The sequence below is a fragment of the Asparagus officinalis genome, chromosome 8, assembly GCF_001876935.1.
Source record: "Asparagus officinalis chromosome 8, Aspof.V1, whole genome shotgun sequence".
NCBI lineage: Eukaryota > Viridiplantae > Streptophyta > Magnoliopsida > Asparagales > Asparagaceae > Asparagus > Asparagus officinalis.
Window position 1 is genome coordinate 76,047,361 of NC_033801.1, and position 20,542 is coordinate 76,067,902.

The following is a 20,542-nucleotide window of genomic DNA, read 5'->3' on the forward strand; positions in this document are numbered from 1 at the left end:
TATAATATAACTGCATATAATTTTAATAATAACATTCATTGATAGAAGACAAATTAATAAAAGACTATAATATAATATGTTAGCATTAACTGATTATAATGTATAAACTTGATAGAAGACAAATTAATAAAAGACTATAATATAATATGTTAGCATTAACTGATTATAATGTATAAATATTTATCTCTAATTTTGATAAAATTTATAGCGTAAAAAATATAAGGAGTTATGTATGAAGAAACTATCAGAAAGTTTGGAGATATCATTTAAAAGAACTAAGTTGTTTTCATTTCAAATTGAGAAGTGAAAGAAATAAACTCAAACTTCGGAAACATTCATGAATCATCTGAATTGACATTGATAAAAGAAAATTTTGATAAAGAAACATTGACCGGGTTCCCCCTGAAGAACATATTGAACAACTTTGTCCTATTTAAAAAAGCATTCTTCATGAAAGATACAAGAAAAATTAGTAAGTATTTATAAATTTTCATACTTTATTCTTGAAATACTAAAGGAATCATAAACTTAATATAAATTTACATATAAATAATCTTGCAATAGAAACTAAAGTGAAGCCATTGGTCAACTATATTGCGGGATATAATAAGCTAGATACGATGAGGAAAATCATTATAATTGACAAAATGTATGCATATGATACTTAGTTACCATAGCATAAGTAAAAAAAAGTTAAAATTGATATTTTCTTCTTTTTTCTATATAATGGCATGACTCTGCAAGTAACCTTATTTGGGGATATGACTACCAACGAAGGATCAATTTTTAGGGACACAATCAAAGATAAGCATGTAATAGTACTGTCTGATTTCAAGATCTTTAATTATGAAGGTAACATATTTTACAACTAAAATTCTTATTAAAGACCACTAAACATAAAATTTACCTTATATCTGTCTCAAATTTGTAGGAAAGATATGTATGTCATCGTAAATTGTATTAATAATATATATCAATCCAAAAATACAACTTATTGAAGAAATAAGAGAATGATAAGTAAACCAAGCAAACATCCATATAACACGATAAAGAAAAAATATTATACTTTAAAGCTAATATGTAGGATTCATTAGAAAAAGCTGCTAAAACCAAAGCATCTCCATCAAGTCTCTTTATAAATACAACACAAATTTAAATTATTGAATATTTTATAGAATAGCTTAATTTTTTGAGGATAATCAGGAATCTTTAGAAGATATTTTTATGAACTCTTTTAATATTTTTATATAGTTATGTGGATGCTTTTATCATATAAAAGTGTATTAGAGTTAGTATTAATCTTTATTTTATGATTTTTTCCGAAGTCTATAAATGATTAGCAACAAAATTTATATTCTTTTTAGTTTTATTCTAGCCCACTTATAATTAATCATCTCATCTTATTGGCTTTAATTATTCATTCTTCTTTTCTAACGCTATTTCTTCAAGTATTTTTCACTTTTATAACATCATATCTTCTCAAGTCAAGCTTGGTTTCATGTCGATCCAAATAACATGTAAATTCAAATTAGCTTTAGATTATATTTATTTCTTGTCAATTCAATTATTAACGTGAAAATTTTAAATTTTGTGTAGGCCATTCAAACAAACATTAAAGAAAATAAATAATCACAATACTAAAGTTTGATTTGAAGTGGAACAAAGTGATTAAAGAAATAAAACATCACATTTCTTAAATGAACAAAAGTGCCAAAGGTCCCTTCTATAGTTCCACCACACTAAAACTCCAAAGTTACCACCAGAGTTGAGGGTCATAATTTTATACTCTAACATGTTATGAGAGGTCCCTGATTGTTCTGATAACCTGTTAAGGGTCTCTACCACTATACCAGATATCTAGAGTTATAGTGAAGGTTGAGGGTTATAATTTAGAACTCACAAAAATGAATAAAAACTTTATGTTACTAACATACGCCCCCGCCAAGGTTTCGATGGCGAGGAAGAAGAAGTTTAATGGAAAGAGGATTCTCAACCTAGGTCTTCGAGCTTCGAATTCAGATTTATGTTCTTCTGATGATCAATCTGTTGGTGGATTGGATGAAGAGGAGGATTCTATCATCATGAATTCTACTGGTCCACAAGGAGCGAAGAAAAAGAAATCCATAGCGAAGATTCTGAATGCTAGTTCTTAGGTATCTCCTCATCCGATTGAGATTCATTCTCGACTCTTAAGTAAATCTCTATCCATGGGTAAAGTAATTGATAGTTCTTGTAAAGAAGCGGGAAGTTCTTCAAGAATCTCCTGGGCAGAAGAATCTGATTTTGAGAATGGTCTTGCTAATTCTTCTTTAGATCAGCATATATTCTTCTTGTAATAGTGTTGGAGTTACTGTTCCATTGGTTTCCGCTAGAAAAAAATCTGTTGAATCTGGATCTGAAAACTTAGTAACTCAATTGATTTCAGAATCTGATAAATTAAGAATTGAGAATGTTAATTTTTCTCCTTTGAAATCTGCAAATGATGATAATATTCCATTGCAAGAAAAATCTTCTTAAAAAAGCTGGGTTAGTTGTTTTGCTGATAATAGAAAAACAGGAGGTGGATTGCCGTTGAAATTTTTACCTCCTGACACAAAAGATATGTTTGGGGAGAAAGTTGATGTCTTCATTGATGTAGTCATTACAACTTCAGTCATTACAATGACAACAAAAAACATAGTATTTTTATAAGACTTTTCCACAATGAAAACAAAAAATACAACTCTCGTCAAAACAAACACAACGGACATTTATCCTTCGCTGCTTGCATGGGATCTTGGTCTGTGACGGGGATGTTGATATCTGTGGACCACCGGACGATCAGATCAGATCCAAAGCTTCGTCGATTCGCGAAGGAATCAAGAAGTCGAAGCAATTATCTCGGTAACAGCGAGATACTTACTCTTCTTACGATTACCGCAACGGGGTAATCTCAAGAGAAGAACACGGGAACTACAGATCCGACGAACTCTCCTTTCCTGCGCTGAAGAACTCGATCCAATCTCCTCCTCTCTTCTGAAATTTGTGCTCCTTCAGTCTTTAGTTCGGCAGGGCTTCGCCAACGCTCGAGAATTCCAGATCCGAAAAAATAAAGACCCTGGGGCTATATTTATAGGCTTCAGGAGCTCTGTTTTTGGATAAGAATGGTTGATTCACTCTTATCCTCAGTTATAACAACTTAACCACGTTCTTGGATGATATTTTATCAGTTGGAACAAATCCAGGCGGTTAATGTCGAAAAACAGCTTAAAACTGCAAAAAATTGATTTTCGGGGCTGCGGACACCCGTGGGTGTCTCGGCTTGGTCGAGACACTCGTGGGTGTCTCGGCCTAGTCGAGACACCAGTGGGTGTCTCGGCCAGGCCGAGACACCAGTGAGTGTCTCGGGTATTTTAATTTTAACTTTCTCATATCACCTCCAAAAAATATGATTCAAGATGCGTTAGAAAGATAACAAAGGTATCTACAACTTTTGTATTTTAATCTTTTTCATATTCGAATCGAATCATAGCCAAAATCTCCATTCTTCTCCAAGACACCAACACTGTCTCGGAATTCTGAGGCTGTTGGTATTTTGGCTTTATCTCTCTCATACGATCTCAGAATGAGTTGATCCAAAATGCATTGGAAAGCTAAAGACGAGATGTACAACTTTCTTATTTTATGTTTCTTCAGATTTGAAGCGTATCATAGGTAAAACAGACCTACAAGTTCCGAGATACCTGCGGGTGTCTCGACGTGGCCGAGACACCATATAGTGTCTTGGTTTGGCTCAGGGCTTGGTCTCACGCGCTCCGTCCATTTTTGTAGTATTTTCATCATCCGGACTCGAAATCATGCGATCCAGAATGTGTTGGAAAACCGATGAGAAGATCTATGAGCTTACACAATTGAATCACATGTGGAGTAAATGGGACATGAGGGGTGTTTCGTGTTTCGTAAGTGACGCAGAGCTCCCGATCAGTTCATATTTCTGTTATTCCGAAGTTTTGTTGTTTCGCGTGGTCCGTCGGCTCACTTCATGCGTTTGTCGTCGTCAAATGAGCTTCTGTGACTTGAATAGTGACGTTTATCGCCTCCTCTTTGTCTCGAGCCACGTGTGGGGACCTATAGGTAATTTTTGATGCCTACAGATACCCCCTCCAAAGTGTTTCAGTCTCGTCTCTTTTGTAGATGAGCCTGAAATACTTTAGGTATGATCGGTCCAACCTTCAGTCAGTGTAAAAGGACCTATTGTTAGCTTTGACTCTTGACTCCTTCGATCTTCAGTCTATTCAGTTTCTTAATGAATAACCGAAGTTATTCCAGCGCTACGTTTATCGTCTGGCCGTCGTTAAAGTCTTGAATTAAAACTGGTAAGTTGATTTTGGCTCGTATCGTCGAGTTGACTTTAAACTGACTATCCCCATCATGATATATTGACTGGCGTTGACTTTTATCGCAACGTGTTGACTGGCGTTGACCTAAGATTACGCATTGACCAACGTTGACCTAGGGTTTCGGACCACCCGACGTTGACTTTTCATTGCAACGCATTGACTGACGTTGACCTAGGGATTATGCATTGAACGGCGTCGACTTAGGGTTTCGGATCGCCCGACGTTGACTTTTCATTACAACGCATTGACTGACGTTGACCTAGGGTTACGCTTTGAACGGCGTCGACTTAGGGTTTCGGATCGCCCGACGTTGACTTTTCATTGCAACACATTGACTGGCGTTGACCTAGGATTATGCGTTGACCGACGTTAACCTAGGGTTTCGGATCACCTGACGTTGATTTCTCATTGCTACACATTGACTGGCATTGACCTTGGATTACACATTGACCGGCGTTAACCTAGGGTTTCGGATCGCCCGACGTTGACTTTTTATTACAACGCATTGACTGATGTTGACCTAGGGTTACGCGTTGACCGGTGTTAACCTAGGGATTCGGATTGCCCGGCGTTGACACAGTTTATACTCATACGTTTGCTAGAGTATACACAGTTTAAGCTCTTAAGGTATTGGAGCATGGCAGTTCCAACAGTTGGGGCTGCAGGACTAACTATTAAAGCTGATTCGTCTGCAGATATGGATCTTATCCCGAAGTTGTTGGATGTTCGAGTCACAAGACCAACTAATGGGACTGATGCGTCAATGACTCTCATATTCATAGGATTTTTGGCAAACCCTCAACCATCAACGGGTTTGATGAGCTTTTACCGACTACCGTTTGAGTCGGGCTAGCATGCGAATTGTTTAAGTCCGTTCCGCATGTAACGTTGTGCTAAAAGAGTTAACTTTTTTAGTGCTACGATATTGAATACGTAGACTTCGTCTTTCTAATGGGAATAGACTACATGGCCGCATGTATCAGATGCAGACTCAGGATTTTTGGCAAATCCTTAGCCATCAACGGATTTGACGTGCCTTTACCGATTACCGTTTGAATCGAGCTTGCATGCGGATTGTTTAAATTCGTTCTGCATGTAACGTTGTGCTAAAATAGTTAACTATTTTAGTGCTACGATATTGAATACGTAGACTTCATCTTTCTTACGGGAATAGACTACCCGACAACGCGTGTTAGGTGTTGACTTATCCTTTCTTAGGATTCGGGATAAAATGCTCTAGATTGGTATTCTGGTGTCTTCTTCAATCGGTAAAAGATTAAACCTGCAACGCGTATTAGGTGTTGACCCATCCCTACTTAGAATTCGGGATAAAATTCCTCATACGTGTGAGGCACAGATTATGGTGTTATTAATAATAACCTGCCACAATGTCAAATATGTGGGCTTTTATCCTTTTTTACAGTCAAAGGCTAACCGGCAACGCGTGTTAGGCGCTGACTTATCCTTACTTAGGCTTCGGGATAAAATTCCCCATATTCGGATTCTGGTGTCTTCTTTAATCGGTGAAAGACTAAACTGACAACGCGTGTTAGGCGTTGACTTATCTCTACTTAGGATTCAGGATAAAATTCCCCGTGCATATAAGCACGGATTACGGAGTTGAAGGATGGTGTCAAAAAATAGGAGAGGAAGAATTTTATATTCTATCTCCCAAAACTGAAGAGGAAGAATTTTATATTCTATCTCCAGTTGCCAATGAAACTCGAAGGGGGATCTCCACCCTAAGAATATGGAAAAGTAAAACTAGGAGTGGGATCTCCACTCCGAGAATCAGAAAGATTCAAGCAACCCTAACTTTTATAGGATTAGTTGCTTAATCCAAGAAAAGAATTCATCATTTACTAAGGTAAAATTCCAATTTCGGCTCTAACTTTTATAGGTTTGGCTGAATAGGAAAAGGTGGAAGTCTTTCGTTTATCGAAAGGAGCATTCTGGTCTTGGTCCTAACTATCTGCAGGTTCGACCAATTGAGGTTGGAGGCAACCCTAACTTTTATAGATTTTATTGCTCAAATTAAAAGTGGACCTCTCGTTCATGGAAGGAATCGAGAGGGGATTTTGGTTGTGGTCCTAACTGTTTAAAGGTTTAACCAAGATGAGAATTTGAGTCGACCCTAACTATTTAAAGGTTTGATCGTTCAATTTGTAGACCTCTCATTCATGAAAGGAATCGAGAGGGGATTTTGATTGTGGTCCTAACTTTTTAAAGGTTTGACCAAGATGGGAATTTGAGACGACCCTAACTGTTTAAAAGTTTGATCGTTCAATTCATAGACCTCTCGTTCATGGAAAGAATCGAGAGGGGATTTTGGTTGTGATCCTAACTGTTTAAAGGTTTGACCATGATGGGAATTTGACATGACCCTAACTGTTTAAAGGTTTGATCGTTCAATTTGTGGACCTCTCGTTCATGGAAGGAATCAAAAGGGGATTTTGATTGTGGTCCTAACTGTTTAAAGGTTTGACCAAGATGGGAATTTGAGACGACCCTAACTGTTTAAAGGTTTGATCGTTCAATTCGTGGACCTCTTGTTCATGGAAGGAATCGAGAGGGGATTTTGGTTGTGGTCCTAACTGTTTAAAGGTTTGACCAAGTAGACAGTGGGAGTGGGAGTACAAATCACAGTGGGAGTGTTGACTTGTACAGGTCGATCAGAGGGGGTTCCTGGTGTTAAGTGACAAATACTTAACACGGAGGGGTTTGATAATCGTCAATGATCAGGAGATTAAAATTCTTAATACTATGTCCGGACTCTAACAATGAGAATATTGAGTGCACAGACGTAGCAGGAGTTTGAGTGGGAGTTTCTTATTCATCACCTTGTTGTAGTGACCAGATTATCCCTAAGAATACACTATATAGAATTCTCTCAGGAACTTTCCATTACATGAATTATCCACCCCCAGCTTTCTTCGCGAAACTGGGTCTAACATTATACTCAGTTGCATGACCGGGTTATCCATAAGAATACCAGGCATGGCACTCTCCAGGAACTTCCCGTGAAAGAAAGGAAACAGTTTAGACTCTATACCTATTGGAGTGTCAAGGAGCAGTTTAACCTCTTATACTGGTTAGAGGATTGAGAAGCAGTTTATACTCGTATACTCTTCGGAGTGGTGCACCGTCATTCGGCTTATTCTAGCTTTATGGCGTTAGAGTCGATTAGAGCTTGAATTTTGTTCTTTAGACCGAAACAAATCTCAGTAGGATGGAGAACCCTCCTGTGATAAGCACAATAGTTTGGGTCCGTAATCCTCTTAGCTCCCTGCTGATCTTTAATAGGTGGTAGCTCAATCTCACTGTTATTCAGGAGGTACTCAAAAATACCCGGAACTTCCTCATCCTTGAAAGAGTACTCTTTTTCGAGTCCCGGATCTGGAGCCCTTTGCTGCTTTTGAGGTTGATTATTATCACTAGCAACCGTAGGCATTGACTGTTGGCTTCTTTTGATCTTCTTCCTTCTGAGGAAGCGTTCGGCTTATTCACCGTGCATCTTCAAATCTTTCCAAGTCTTGGACGGGTTTAATCCCATAACTCCTAACACGTCTAAAGAGAGGTTGTTGTGGTAAGTTTGTAGGATGAATTCCTCCGTGATCGGATCTCGACAATTTATCGCCTTGTTCCGGAAGCGTTTAACAAAGTCGGCGACTATTTCTCCGTATTTTTGCTTCTTATCGAAGGGTGTCCTGATGGATACCTCAGCATCGTCATCAAAGAAGTTGCCGAGGAATGATCTCTCTATATCGTCCCAGTTGTTGATGCTTCCAGGCTTGAGACGATGGTATCAATCGAAGGGAGGCCCACGAAGGGTGCCAACGAATGATCGAACCATCAATGCTTCATTACAGGATATCATGCCCAAGTGGGACTTAAAGTAGATCAAATGTTAAGTGGGCGAGCCCTTCACGTCGAACAGCATGAAGTTGATCAGGTAGAATTTGGCCGGATACGGGATCGACTCCCACTCTCTCGGGTAAGGACACGGAATGCCGGTCTTCTTTACCTCTCGAGCAGACATCAGAGCGTTGATTTTTCTCTCGAGATCCTTCATCTTTTCATCCTCATTTGTATCATGCTTCGGACGATTTCTGAGAGAAACAACGGGACCACCCCTAGCATTGTTATTTTCGGTTGGACCACCCCTAGCATTATTATTGTCGGGAGGGAAATCAATGTTGATAGTCTCATCCGGTTCTGGATCACTATCTATTGTATTGACTTGTTCTACTACAACGTTGCGATGACTGGATTCGCCAATCTGTCTTGATAAAGCTTGAAGTTGTAGGTCATGTAACTCCCTCATCCGTTGGTCTTGATAAAGCTTGAAGTTGTAGGTCATGTAACTCCCTCATCCGTTGTATGTTCAGTTCTATTTCAACCTTAAACTCTTCTTTCTGCTTAGCGAGAGCATTTTCGATCATCTGAGTTATTTGATCAGGAATGATGGTGAGCGCTTCACGAGATTGCCCTGGGCTGGATACAGTAGCATTTGAAGCAATTACGGAGCAAGCGTCTGACGCTTCGTCATCTGAGGATAATCATCTATTCATCCTTTGATAATCCCTACGTCTAGTAGTTCCCGATCGCAAATGGGTCAGACGATGCGATATGAGAGGATCAGAATTAGAAGGTCGAATTGACTTTCCCTTATTAGCCATGTTGATGGTGACCGCGGATTGTTTAGGTCCTACAGCTTCTAGCTGGAGCCAAGACATTAATTGAGCTATTCCCGAATTGACTCTTTTTTCTGGAGAAAAGTTAGGGCTAGACCCGCTTGAAACCATCAGAGACTTTTCCTTGTTGACCATGTTAATGGTAACTTCTGGGAATTTGTCATCTCGAACGACTGATCTTCTTTTGTGAAAACGCCTTGATTTGGGCTTAGTCGTTCCATTGGAGATCCTCTCGAATACCGAGACCCTCTATAGAGTGGTCTTGGGGCAACTATACGATGATAATACTGTCCTGATAAGTTTGGTACATGGACAGTGAAAGTTTGCTTCCCGGGTACTTCTCTTTCGAGATTTATTAGTACCCCTAGCCCGATAATACAACTCATCGATGTTGCTGTCAGAGTAACCTATCAGCTGTTGGTTTGATTCCTCAAGTGGAACGCTGTTGTTTGTTCGGCGCGTCTTCTTCTGATTATGTAGCACTTTATTAGCTTTAGCAGGAGTCACATGTTTGGAATCACACCCGTGTGAGGATGAAATTTTAACGGGCTCTTGGTTTTGTGCAGGCATCTCCACGTAGGTAGTTACGGGAATCAACTTGTTAGGATGTCGCGTACGACCCCCAGTCCGAAGGTGTGGTGGCAGAAGGAGCGGGATCCGAAGTTGACAAAGGCTGGGGAGCAACGTTGCTTTCTCTTGCCTTAGGCGTTGATTTGGGCTTTGGCATCCAAATTTATTTGGATCTCGGTGATCTCTTAACCATCTCTTCCTTTTGCATTTCTTGTGCTTTTCGCACAAGGATCTGGGCATGTGCAAGAAATGCGTGATGCTTCTGAATGCGCTCCTCAAGAGTAAAACGGTTCCGTTTGACACGAACCCATTCGTTAGTAGGTGGTTGGGAGGAGGTTCGCGAAGCTTGCTGTGGAGATGGCTTAGCCACTTGGCACTTCCTGAAGTCCAAATCCGCTTGGTAACGGAGTCCGTCCACCTGATCCAAAGCTTTGGCGAATTGGCGCGTGAGGCGTTGGCGTTATCTTTGATGTGCTCTTTTTGATAGAGTTGGCGCGTCTTCAGCAGTCGACTCCTTGATCAAAGAGGAGTTCAGATCTGCAAATCTGACTTCATTTGACGCCAGCGGATCGTTGCGAGGTGCATCTGTAGCAGCGGTAGCAGGGAATTCACCTTCTTGAGTCTTCAGATCTGAAGACCAGCGGATCTTTCGGGCGAAGGAGACCTTCCTGTGCTTGCAAGGAGAGGCGGATCTGGAGGAGGAGTAGACGTACTCCTCAAACTTCTGTTGGTCGAACTCGTATTCGACCTCTTCAGCCACGGGGATCTTGATCGTCAGCTGCATCACGACAGCTTCAGCAGCGAAGCTGTTGGCTCCCACTGTAGTCGCCAACTTGTTTGGGGAGAAAGTTAATGTCTTCATTGATGTAGTCATTACAACTTCAGTCATTACAATGACAACAAAAAAAATAGTCTTTTTATAAGACTCTTACACAATGAAAACGAAAAAAATACAACTCTTGTCAAAAAAAAATGCAACAGACGTTTATCCTCCGTTGCTTGCATGGGATCTTGGCCTGTGACGGGGATGTTGATATCTGTGGACCACCGGACGATCAGATTAGATCCGAAGCTTCGTTGATTCACGAAGGAATCAAGAAGCCGAAGCAATTATCTTGGCAACAGCGAGATAATTACTCTTCTTAAGATTACCGCAACAGGGTAATCTCAAGGGAAGAACACGAGAACTGTAGATCCGACGAATTCTCTTTTCCTATGCTGAAGAACTCGATCCGATCTCCTCCTCTCTTCTGAAATTCGTGCTTCTTTAGTCTTCAGTTTGGCAGGGCTTCGCCAACGCTCGAGAATTCCAGATCCAAAAAAATAAAGATCCTGGGGCTGTATCTATAGGCTTCGGGAGCTCTGTTTTCAGATAAGAATAGTTGATTCACTTGTATCCTCGGTTGTAACCACTTAATCACGTTCTTGGATGATATTTTATCAGTTGGAACAAATCCAGGTGGTTAATGTCGAAAAACAACTTAAAACTACCAAAAATCGGTTTTTAAGGCTGCGGACACCCGTGGGTGTCTCGGCCTGGCCGAGACACCTCTGGGTAGGCTGCGGACCCCCGTGGGTGTCTCGGCCTGGCCGAGACACCAATGGGTGACTCGGCCTGGCCGAGACACCAGTGGGTGTCTCGGTTTTCTGAGACACCTTTGGGTGTCTCAGCCTAGACGAGACACCAGTGAGTATCTCGGTTATTTTAGCTCTAACTTTCTCATATAACTTTCAAATAATATGATTCAAGATGCATTGGAAAGATAACGAAGATATCTACAACTTTTTTTTTTGAGATTTTTTATATTCTAATCGAATCATAGCCAAAATCTCCATTCTTCTCCGAGACACCAACACTGTCTTGGAATTCTGAGGCAGTTGGTATTTTGGCTTTATCTCTCTCATACAATCTCAGAATGAGTTAATCCAAGTTGAATTGGAAAGATAAAGAAGAGATCTACAACTTTCATATTTAAGTTTCTTTATATTAGAAGCACATCATAGGTAAAACAGCCCTACAAGTTCCAAGACACCCGCGGGTGTCTCGGCGTGGCCGAGACACTTGTGAGTGTATCGGCTTCAAATCCTAAGACACTGGGGGGTGCCTCGGCAAGGCCGAGACACTCATGGGTGTCTTGGCTTGGCCGAGACACCATATGGTATCTTGGTTTGGCTCAGGGCTTGGTCTCGCGCGCTCTGTTTGTTTTCACCGTATTTTCATCATCCGAACTCAGAATCACGTGATCCAGAATGCGTTAGAAAACTGATGAGAAGATCTATGAGCTTACATGATTGAATCACATATGGAGTAAACAGGACACGAGGGGTGTTTCGTGTTTCGTAAGTGACGTAGAGCTCCCGATCAGTTCATGTTTTCGTTATTCCGAAGTTTCGTTGTTTTGCGTGATCCGTCGGCTCACTTCATGTGTTTGTCATCGTCAAATGAGCTTCTGTGACTCGAATAGTGATGTTCATCATCTCCTCTCCGTCTCGAGCTGCGTGTGAGGACCTATAGGTAATTTTTGATGCCTACAAGATACTGTGGCTTTCAATGATGAGGAGTGGAATGAAGGAATTTCTATGTGGCAATTTTCTTTGGTTGGTCAGGTTCTTGGTTTGAATATCAGGTTCAAAGCAATGGAGGTTTATGTTAAGAAAATATGGGCTAATATAGCCACTCTAGATATCTTCATTCTAAAACCTGGAATTTTTTTGTTTAAATTTGAAAACAAAGATGAGATGACTGAGATCTTAGAAAATGGCCCATGGTTTTTTGGATATCGTCCGCTTTCTTTGAAACCCTTGTCAATTGGTGATGATTATGAAAAAATAAATGACTGCGTATATCCTGTTTGGATTCTTCTACCAGCTTTGAAGCTTAACTTGTGGAATGCTAAAAGTATAAGTAAAATTGCAAGTTGTTTGGATTCTTCTACCAGCTTTGAAGCTTAACTTGTGGAATGCTAAAAGTATAAGTAAAATTGCAAGTGCTGTTGGTCGTCCAATTACCATTGAAGCTTAACTTGTGGAATGCTAAAAGTATAAGTAAAATTGCAAGTGCTGTTGGTCGTCCAATTACCATAGATAAACTTACAGCTAATAAGCAAAGATTAGCTTATGCAAGGGTCCTTGTGGAAGTGTCTATGCCCTCTCCTCTTCCAGATTGTATTACTTTAAAGGGTCCTGATGGCAAACTTTTTAATCAAAAGATTTTATATGAACTGAAGCCTAGATGTTGTAATCAATGCAAGCTAGTGGGGCATGATACTTTGTATTGCAAGAGATTTCCAAGAGTTCAGAGATTGGTTCCTAAAATTGCTGTTCCTGCAGTTCAGAATGCACAGAAGGTTTCTAATCCCTCTATTATTCCTGTGCATGTTTCTAGTGTTAATGAAAATCTCCCAAAGATTCAGACAACAACTACTCTTGATCTCCTAAATAATTCAATGCATATGCTTAATATATCACAAAGGTCAGGTGGGAAGGATAAAGCTTCAGCTATAAGCCTATCTTGCAAGTTTCTTAGCAAATTGGAATGTCTGGAAAAAATCAGCAACAAGATAAAGAGAAAGGGTTGTCTCCTAATCCTCATGATGTACAAGGAGAGCAAGTATGCAGAATACCACAATTTTCAGGGTTGCACAGTCTGGTGTAATCCTCATGATGTACAAGGAGAGCAAGTATGCAGAATACCACAATTTTCAGGGTTGCACAGTCTGGTGCATGGTGTACATGCACAACATACTGATCCTATGCAGAATACCACAATTTTCAGGGTTGCACAGTCTGGTGCATGGTGTACATGCACAACATACTGATCTTGAAGGTAATTTTCAAGTCTCTCAACCTAACAATACTTGGTCTCATGTTCAAAGTAATAAGCAAAAAAAATATACTCCAGCAAATTCTTTCTCACAACTTGAGTATTTTGATTTGGATCCCTCAGTAGTTGAAAGAGGGGGTGATCTAATTTGATGAACCTATCATTTTGGAATGTTAGGGGGCTGAATAGACCCTCCAAACAACAAATGGTTAAGCATCATTTGTGGCAATATCACATCTCTTTTATAGCTTTACTAGAAACTAAGATCAAAGATACCTTATTGCCAGGAATTACCAGGAAAATTGCTAAAACTTGGAACTGGATGTCTAATGTGAGAAGTTCAAGTAAAGCAAGAATTTTGATCCTATAGAATCCTAATATGTTGGATATACAATTGATTAGTTGTACTGATCAACGTATCACCTGCACAGTGAAATCTTTTGATGGTAAACTAGATTGTGTAATTTCCTCTATCTATGGATTTAATCATCTGTATGCAAGGAAAGTATTATGGTCTGATCTGAAGCCTATTCATCAAACTGTTGGTAGTACTCCTTGGCTATTATGTGGGGACTTTAATTCTATTACTAGCAATGAAGAGAAAATTGGAGGTAGCATGCTCACTGATTTTGATACAGAGGATTTTAGAGCTTTTATAAATGACTGTCAACTTGCTCATTTGAAAACCATTGGGTGCTTTTATACATGGAACAATAAGCAGGATCATGGCTCAAGAATCTGGAGCAGATTAGATAGAGTGCTGATTAATGATAATTGAATTCAATCTTATAATTCTAGTCAAGTTCAATTCCTTGTGCCAAAAATTTCAGATCACTCTCCTGGTCTCATTACTGTTAGTGAAGAATGTTCTCAAGGCAAAAGACCTTTCAAAATTTTCAAGATGTGGAAAAAGCATGATTGTTTTCTCCCTACAGTTGCTAATGCCTGGCAACAAAGGATTAAAGGGGGTGCCATGTTCTCAGTTTGCTTAAAATTGAAAAATCTGAAGATTGCACTGAAGGATATTAATAGGAAATTCTTCTATAATATAAGTGAGCAGGTTCATCATGCAAAACAAACTCTAGAGGATGTTCAAAAAGATTTACAAGTTGATCCTATGTCTCCTAATTTAATTAAGCGGGAAAAGGAATGCATCTCAAAATACAACACCTTGATGGATTGTGAGTTATCTTTTTTCAAACAAAAAGCAAGAATTGATTGGAGTGTTCAAGGTGATAGATGTACAGAATTTTTTCAGTCAATGATTGAAGCTAACATGCATCATAATAGAGTTATGCTTCTCTATAATAACTTGGGACAAAGACTAACAGAGGGAGATGATATTGTAAATGAATTTATCACTCATTTTAAGAGTCTGATGGGGACTACTGTGGATACTACTCCTCCTAACATCAATATTATTCATTCAGGACCTTGCTTGGATGATTCTCAGGCTAGGGATTTAATTGCTTCAGTTACTAAAGAAGAAATCAAAAATACTATTTTTTCCATGTCAGATAATAAAGCTCCTAGTCCAGATGGTTTCAATGTTGTATTTTTTAAATCTTCTTAGAGTGTGGTTGGAGATGAAGTTACTCAAGCTGTTGATGAGTTCTTCAAAACTGGCAAACTGCTGGGTAAGGTTAACTCAACTGCAATCTCACTTATTCCAAAAGTCAATTGTCCTACTACTCCTTTAGAATTTAGGCCCATTTCTTGTTGTAATGTACTCTACAAGTTCATATCAAAAATCCTGGCAAATAGGATTAGAACAGTTATTGGATCTATTATCAATGATGCTCAGAGTGCATTTGTTGAGGGTAGGCAAACTACTAACAACATTTTACTTGCTCATGAGCTGATTAAGAATTACAGCAGAAAATATGTTTCCCCAAGAGTAATGCTTAGCATTGATATAAAAAAGCACTTGATACTATCAGCTGGAGCTTTTTAAAGGATATGTTAAAGGGTCTAGGATTTCCAAACATGATAGTGGACTGGATTGTAGGCGTCAAAAATTGCCTATAGGTCCCCGTACGCGGCTCGAGACGTAGAGGAGACGATGAACATCGTTAGTCGAGTCACAGAATCTCATTTGATGATGACGAACGCATGAAGTGAGTCGACGGACCATGCGAAGTAACGGAATTTCAGAATAATCGAAACACGAATGAATTGGGAGCTGCACGTCGCTTACGAAAGATGAAGCACCCCTCATGTCCTATTTACTCCACACATGATTTAATCATGAGAACTTGTAGACCTCCTCATCAGCTTTCCGACGCATTCTAGATCGCGTGATTCTGAGTTCGGATGATTAAAATACGATGAAAACGGACGAAGCGTGCGAGACCAAGCCCTGAGCCAAACTGAGACACCAATTGGTGTCTCGGCCAAGCCGAGACACCCATGAGTGTCTCAGCTTGGCCGAGACACTCTCAAGTGTCTCGGCTTAGCCGAGACACTCACAAGTGTCTCACCGAGACACCGGCGAGTGTCTGCAACCCGAAAAAGCTGATTTTCGACTGTTTTTGCGGTTTTTCGACCGTTAACCGCCTGGATTTACCCCAACTGATAAAATATCATCCACGAACATGGTTAAGTGGTTACAACCAAGGATAAGAGGGAATCAGTCGTTGTTTGGTGGAAAATTTGTAATAACAAAGATAATGAAAGAATCGTATTTGATTTATTCTCTCTAACTGCTTAGAAAAAGAATGATTACAACTCTCTCAATCTCGATTATAATTGGATTTCCGATTACAAAAGAGAGGAGAATGAATTTGATTCTCCCCTTTGTTTAATTCTGGGTTCTTCCTGGTAGCGATGGAGTGCCTCCTTCGATTGTTCGTGTCGAATTTGCTCTCCGTTGACGATCCGACCGTCTTGATTCACTGGAACGTGGTCTTCTCCTCACGATTTGACGCTGTGGAGAACTTGCGTGGCAAGTTTGAAAATAACTCTTAATGAGTTAATAACTCAGAGCGAGTTTTAGAAGAACTTGCAGAGCAAGTTTTGAACTCTGATCGAGTTGATAACTCTGAACAGAGTTGATAACTCTGAACGAGTTTGAAACTCTATGGAAGAGTTGATTTAACCGAAAGTCGGTTATAAGCCAAGGATGAAGAAGCTCCTATTGCCGATCTCCAAAATCCCAGCCGAAGGATGAAGACTCTTCTTTGCTGCCAAGCTTCAGATCCAAAAAGCCAGCCTCCGATCAACCAAGCCCGCTCTTGACCGAATCTCCCTCCGTTGATGAGACAAAAATCCGATCCCTTAACTCAATTGTGTTTCTCGTATTTATATGGGATTAAGGGTGGTAACTGCCCCTTTAATCCGCTCCTAAGTGGGGTGGAAATCCCTCAAATCTTTGGGGAAAAATGGTTCCTGGAACTGTTAAGTTCGTGTTTGAACGAGTCAAACGCCAAAAATGGCGTTCTGGGCCCGAACTCTGCGTTTTAGACTAAAAACGCAGAGTTGGGCCTATTTTGGGTGGCTGAACGCACAGGCCGTGATGCGTTGTAAATCTGAAACGCAGAGTTGGGACGTAGAGATGAACTCTGCGTTTTGGACCTGAGACGCAGAGTTGGAACACAGAGATGAACTCTGCGTTTTGGATTTGGAACGCAGCCCCGACCTCTGCGTTTTGAGTTTGGAACGCAGCCACGACCTCTGCGTTTTGAGTTTGGAATGCAGCCACGACCTCTGCGTTTTGGATCTGGAACGCAGCCACGACCTCTGCGTTTTGGATCTGGAACGCAGCCACGACCTCTGACGCTGGTTCGACCTGTGCGTTTTGACTCTGTAATGCAGAGGCGAACCTTAGGCGGGCTTGGCGAGCTTTAGGCTAAGTCCGATGTTCTGACGAAGTCCAGTCTTGCAGACGGACTTCAGAACATAACTTACTGCGAAGAACAGGTCATAACTTTCAAACCGTAAGTCGGAATTGGACGAATTATATATGAAAATCAGCTATCTCGATGAGACGGGGCCGACCAAACTGACCCCATAGGGTTCGGTTTGCTCCGTCAGTTTTGCCAAATTCCTTACGGTTTGAGAGATATCTGCGTTTTAATATGAAGAGACCGTCGATTTGTAGTCTCTTTCGCTAGAGCGTTTGCAAAGATCGTCACCTTGTAACCTTCGTCTTGGCTCCTTGAAAATATGAGAGTCATCAGATTGTAACTCCCGATGTTAATTGTGAAGGCTGTTGAATTAGAACTTTCATTAGTTGTTGTGAAGGTCGTCAGATTGTAACCTTCTACGTGAAAATCTTTAAATTGTAACTTTCTGGAAGTCGTCAGATTGTAACTTCCATCATTGGTGTTTGATGGGGATTGGCTATTTGTTGTGATTTTTATACAGCCTACAGTCGTTCTTATCAGAAAACAGGGGTCTCTAAGCCTATAAATACAGCCTCAGGGCCTTCATTTTTTCAGATCTGGAATTCTCGAGCGTTGGCGAAGCCCTGCCGAACTGAGGACTGAAGAACCATGAATTTCAGAGAGTAGGAGGAGATATCAGTGAATTCTTTAGCATAAAGAAAATGAGTTCGTCAGATCTGCAGCCCGGTTCCTTCTCTTGAGATTGCCCCGTTACGGTGATCTCGAGAAGAGTGATTATCTCGTTGTTGCTGAGATAATTGCTTCGGTTTCTTGATTCCTTCACAAATCAATGAAGCTCTGGAGCTGATCTGATCGTTTGGTGATCCACGGATATTAACATCCCTGTCACAGGCAAAGATCCCATGTAAGCAGCGGGCGATAAATACCCGTTGCGTTTGTTTGAAGGAGATTGTAATTTTAATTTTATTATGTATAGGTCTTATAAAAAGACCAATCTTTTTTTAAACTTGTTGTAATGACTAAAGTTGTATTAAGTTATACAATAAAGAAATTGATTTCCCACCCAAACAAGCTGGCGACCACAGTGGGAGCAAACAGCCTTGCTGCCAAGGCTGTCGTGCCACAACCGGCGATCAAGATCTCTGTGAATGAAGAGGTCGAGTATAAATTCGACCAACAAAAGTTCGAGGAGTACGTCTCCTCCTCCTCCTCCAGATCCGCCTCTCCTCGCAAGTGCATGAAGGTCTCCTCCTCCAGGAAGATCCGCTGGTCTTCAGATCTGAAGACCCAAGAAGACGATCTCTCCTCCATCGCTGCTGCAGTTGTATCTCGCGACGACCCGATAGCGTTCAATGAAGCCAAAGCCATAGATCCGAACACCGCCTCCATTAAGGAGTCGACTATGGAAGGCGTGCCAACTTTGTCGAAGAGGGCTAGTCAAAGGCGTCGCCAACGTCTTGCTTGTCAGTTCGCCAAGGCTTTGGAGCAAGTGGACGGACTCCGCTATAAAACGGATCTAGAGTTCAGAAAGCACCAAATGGCTAAGCCATCGCCACAACAAGCATTGGGGTTCTCCTCCCAAATGTCAACTAACAAATGGGTTCGTGCCAAACGAACCCGTTTTACTCTCGAAGAGCGTATCCAAAAACACCGCACACTACTTGCGCACACACGGATTCTCGTACAAGAAGCACATAAATTGCAGCAGGAAGAGGTGGTCAAGAAACCACCAAGATCTAAGCAGGTTTGGGTGCCGAAGGCCAAGTTAGTGCCTCTACCCGATAAGAGACACCAGTCATGTCTCTCGCTCGATTCCAGATCCAAAACTGGTTCCCAGCTTTCGTCGACTTCAGATCTCGCTCCTTCTGATCCCGTACCTTTAGTGAAGTCCCACAGCAACATGGACTTGTCCCGACTCAAAATGACAATGGTGGAATGCCTAGGTTCTTTGCACAAGGATCAAGGCAGACTTTGAGTCAAAGAACGCTTGGGCACGATGAATGAACCCCGAGCAACTCATCGAGCTGGGGGTCGCACTCGCCCTTGCAACAAGTCGGAGCCTTCCTATAATGGGAAAGCTCATATAACTGACCGCCTTGGACTACGAGTCATGGTTCAAGAGCCCGTTGAGGTCCTACGCTCACGAAAGCATGGCTCCAAACGTGTGACTCTTTAGAATGACAACAAGGCAGCAAGTCTTTAGAAGAAAATGTATTCGTCTGACAATGATAACGTTATACCTAGAAAGTTATGCCAGCACACGATAGGTTGCTCCCGCAATCATACTGATGAGTTGTACTATCGGGATGGGGGTACAAATAAATCTCGAAAGAGAAATACCCAAGAAACGGACTCTCACTATCCGTATACCAAAATTATCAGGATAATATTATCAACGTGTAGCTGCCCCAAGACTGTTCTGCAGAGGGTCTCAGTATTCGAGAGGATTTCCACTAAAACACCGAATACCAAGCCAAGGCGTCTCCACAAGAGAAGGTCGGTCATTCAAAAGGACGAACTCCCGGAGGTAACCATCAACATGGTCGACAAGGGAAAGTCTGTGAGGGGTACAAATAGATCGAATCCCAAGTTCTCTCCAAGAAGAGAAGTCAGTTCGGGAATCACCCAACGAATATCTCAGCTCCAGCTAGAAGCCGTCGGACATAGCAATTGCCTGAAAATCCACGAAGGAATCCATTCCGATGACGAACTATCGGACTCTTGTTCTGCAATCGCCTTCGACGACAAAATATCTAGCGAGGGGCAAGCTTAGGAAGGGTTTATGATCAACACTAAATAAATGACCAAAATCATCGAAGACGCTTTGGCTAAGCAAAAAGAGAACTTTAAGTTTGAAATGAAAATGGCTATGCTGCGAATGAGGGAAGAGCATGACCAACAAATTCGAGCCTTGTCGAATCAGATAGGTGAATCCAGTCATCACCATAATGTTAGTCAAGCAGGTAGCGATTCGGATGTGGATGAACACCTTAACGCTGATAACCCTCTCGTTGACAACAACACTGGGGTTGGTCCCACTGAAGATGATAATGCCGGAGGTGGCCGCATTGTTCCTCTCATAAATTGTCCAAAGCATGATACAGACGAGGACGAAAAGATGAAGGATCTCAAGAGCAAAATCGACGCTCTGATATCTGCTCGATGTTCGCGGGAAAAATTATAGCTTTCTTCGTTGTTGATATCATTGCTATCTCAGTTAACAACTTTATG

At 41.0% G+C, this 20,542-nt stretch overlaps 1 protein-coding gene across 1 annotated transcript; it reads left to right on the plus strand.

Moving 5' to 3' along the window:
* Window positions 1,953–15,420, plus strand: LOC109821392. The gene is made up of 8 exons (XM_020387582.1): window positions 1,953–2,145; window positions 2,228–2,292; window positions 12,251–12,542; window positions 12,632–13,441; window positions 13,715–13,810; window positions 13,898–14,159; window positions 14,265–14,940; window positions 15,040–15,420. Exons 1-8 carry the CDS (start codon window positions 1,953–1,955, stop codon window positions 15,418–15,420), a joined length of 2,775 nt encoding a protein of 924 aa, XP_020243171.1.

What these genes read in the sequence shown, in the direction of transcription:
- LOC109821392 (XM_020387582.1), top strand. Translation starts at nt 1,953, where the DNA reads ATGGCGAGGAAGAAGAAGTTTAATGGAAAGAGGATTCTCAACCTAGGT. An exon ending in AGCGAAGATTCTGAATGCTA is followed by an intron (nt 2,146 to 2,227) that starts GTTCTTAGGTAT and finishes AGTAATTGATAG; the next exon opens with TTCTTGTAAAGAAGCGGGAA. An exon ending in GTCTAATGTGAGAAGTTCAA is followed by an intron (nt 13,811 to 13,897) that starts GTAAAGCAAGAA and finishes TCACCTGCACAG; the next exon opens with TGAAATCTTTTGATGGTAAA.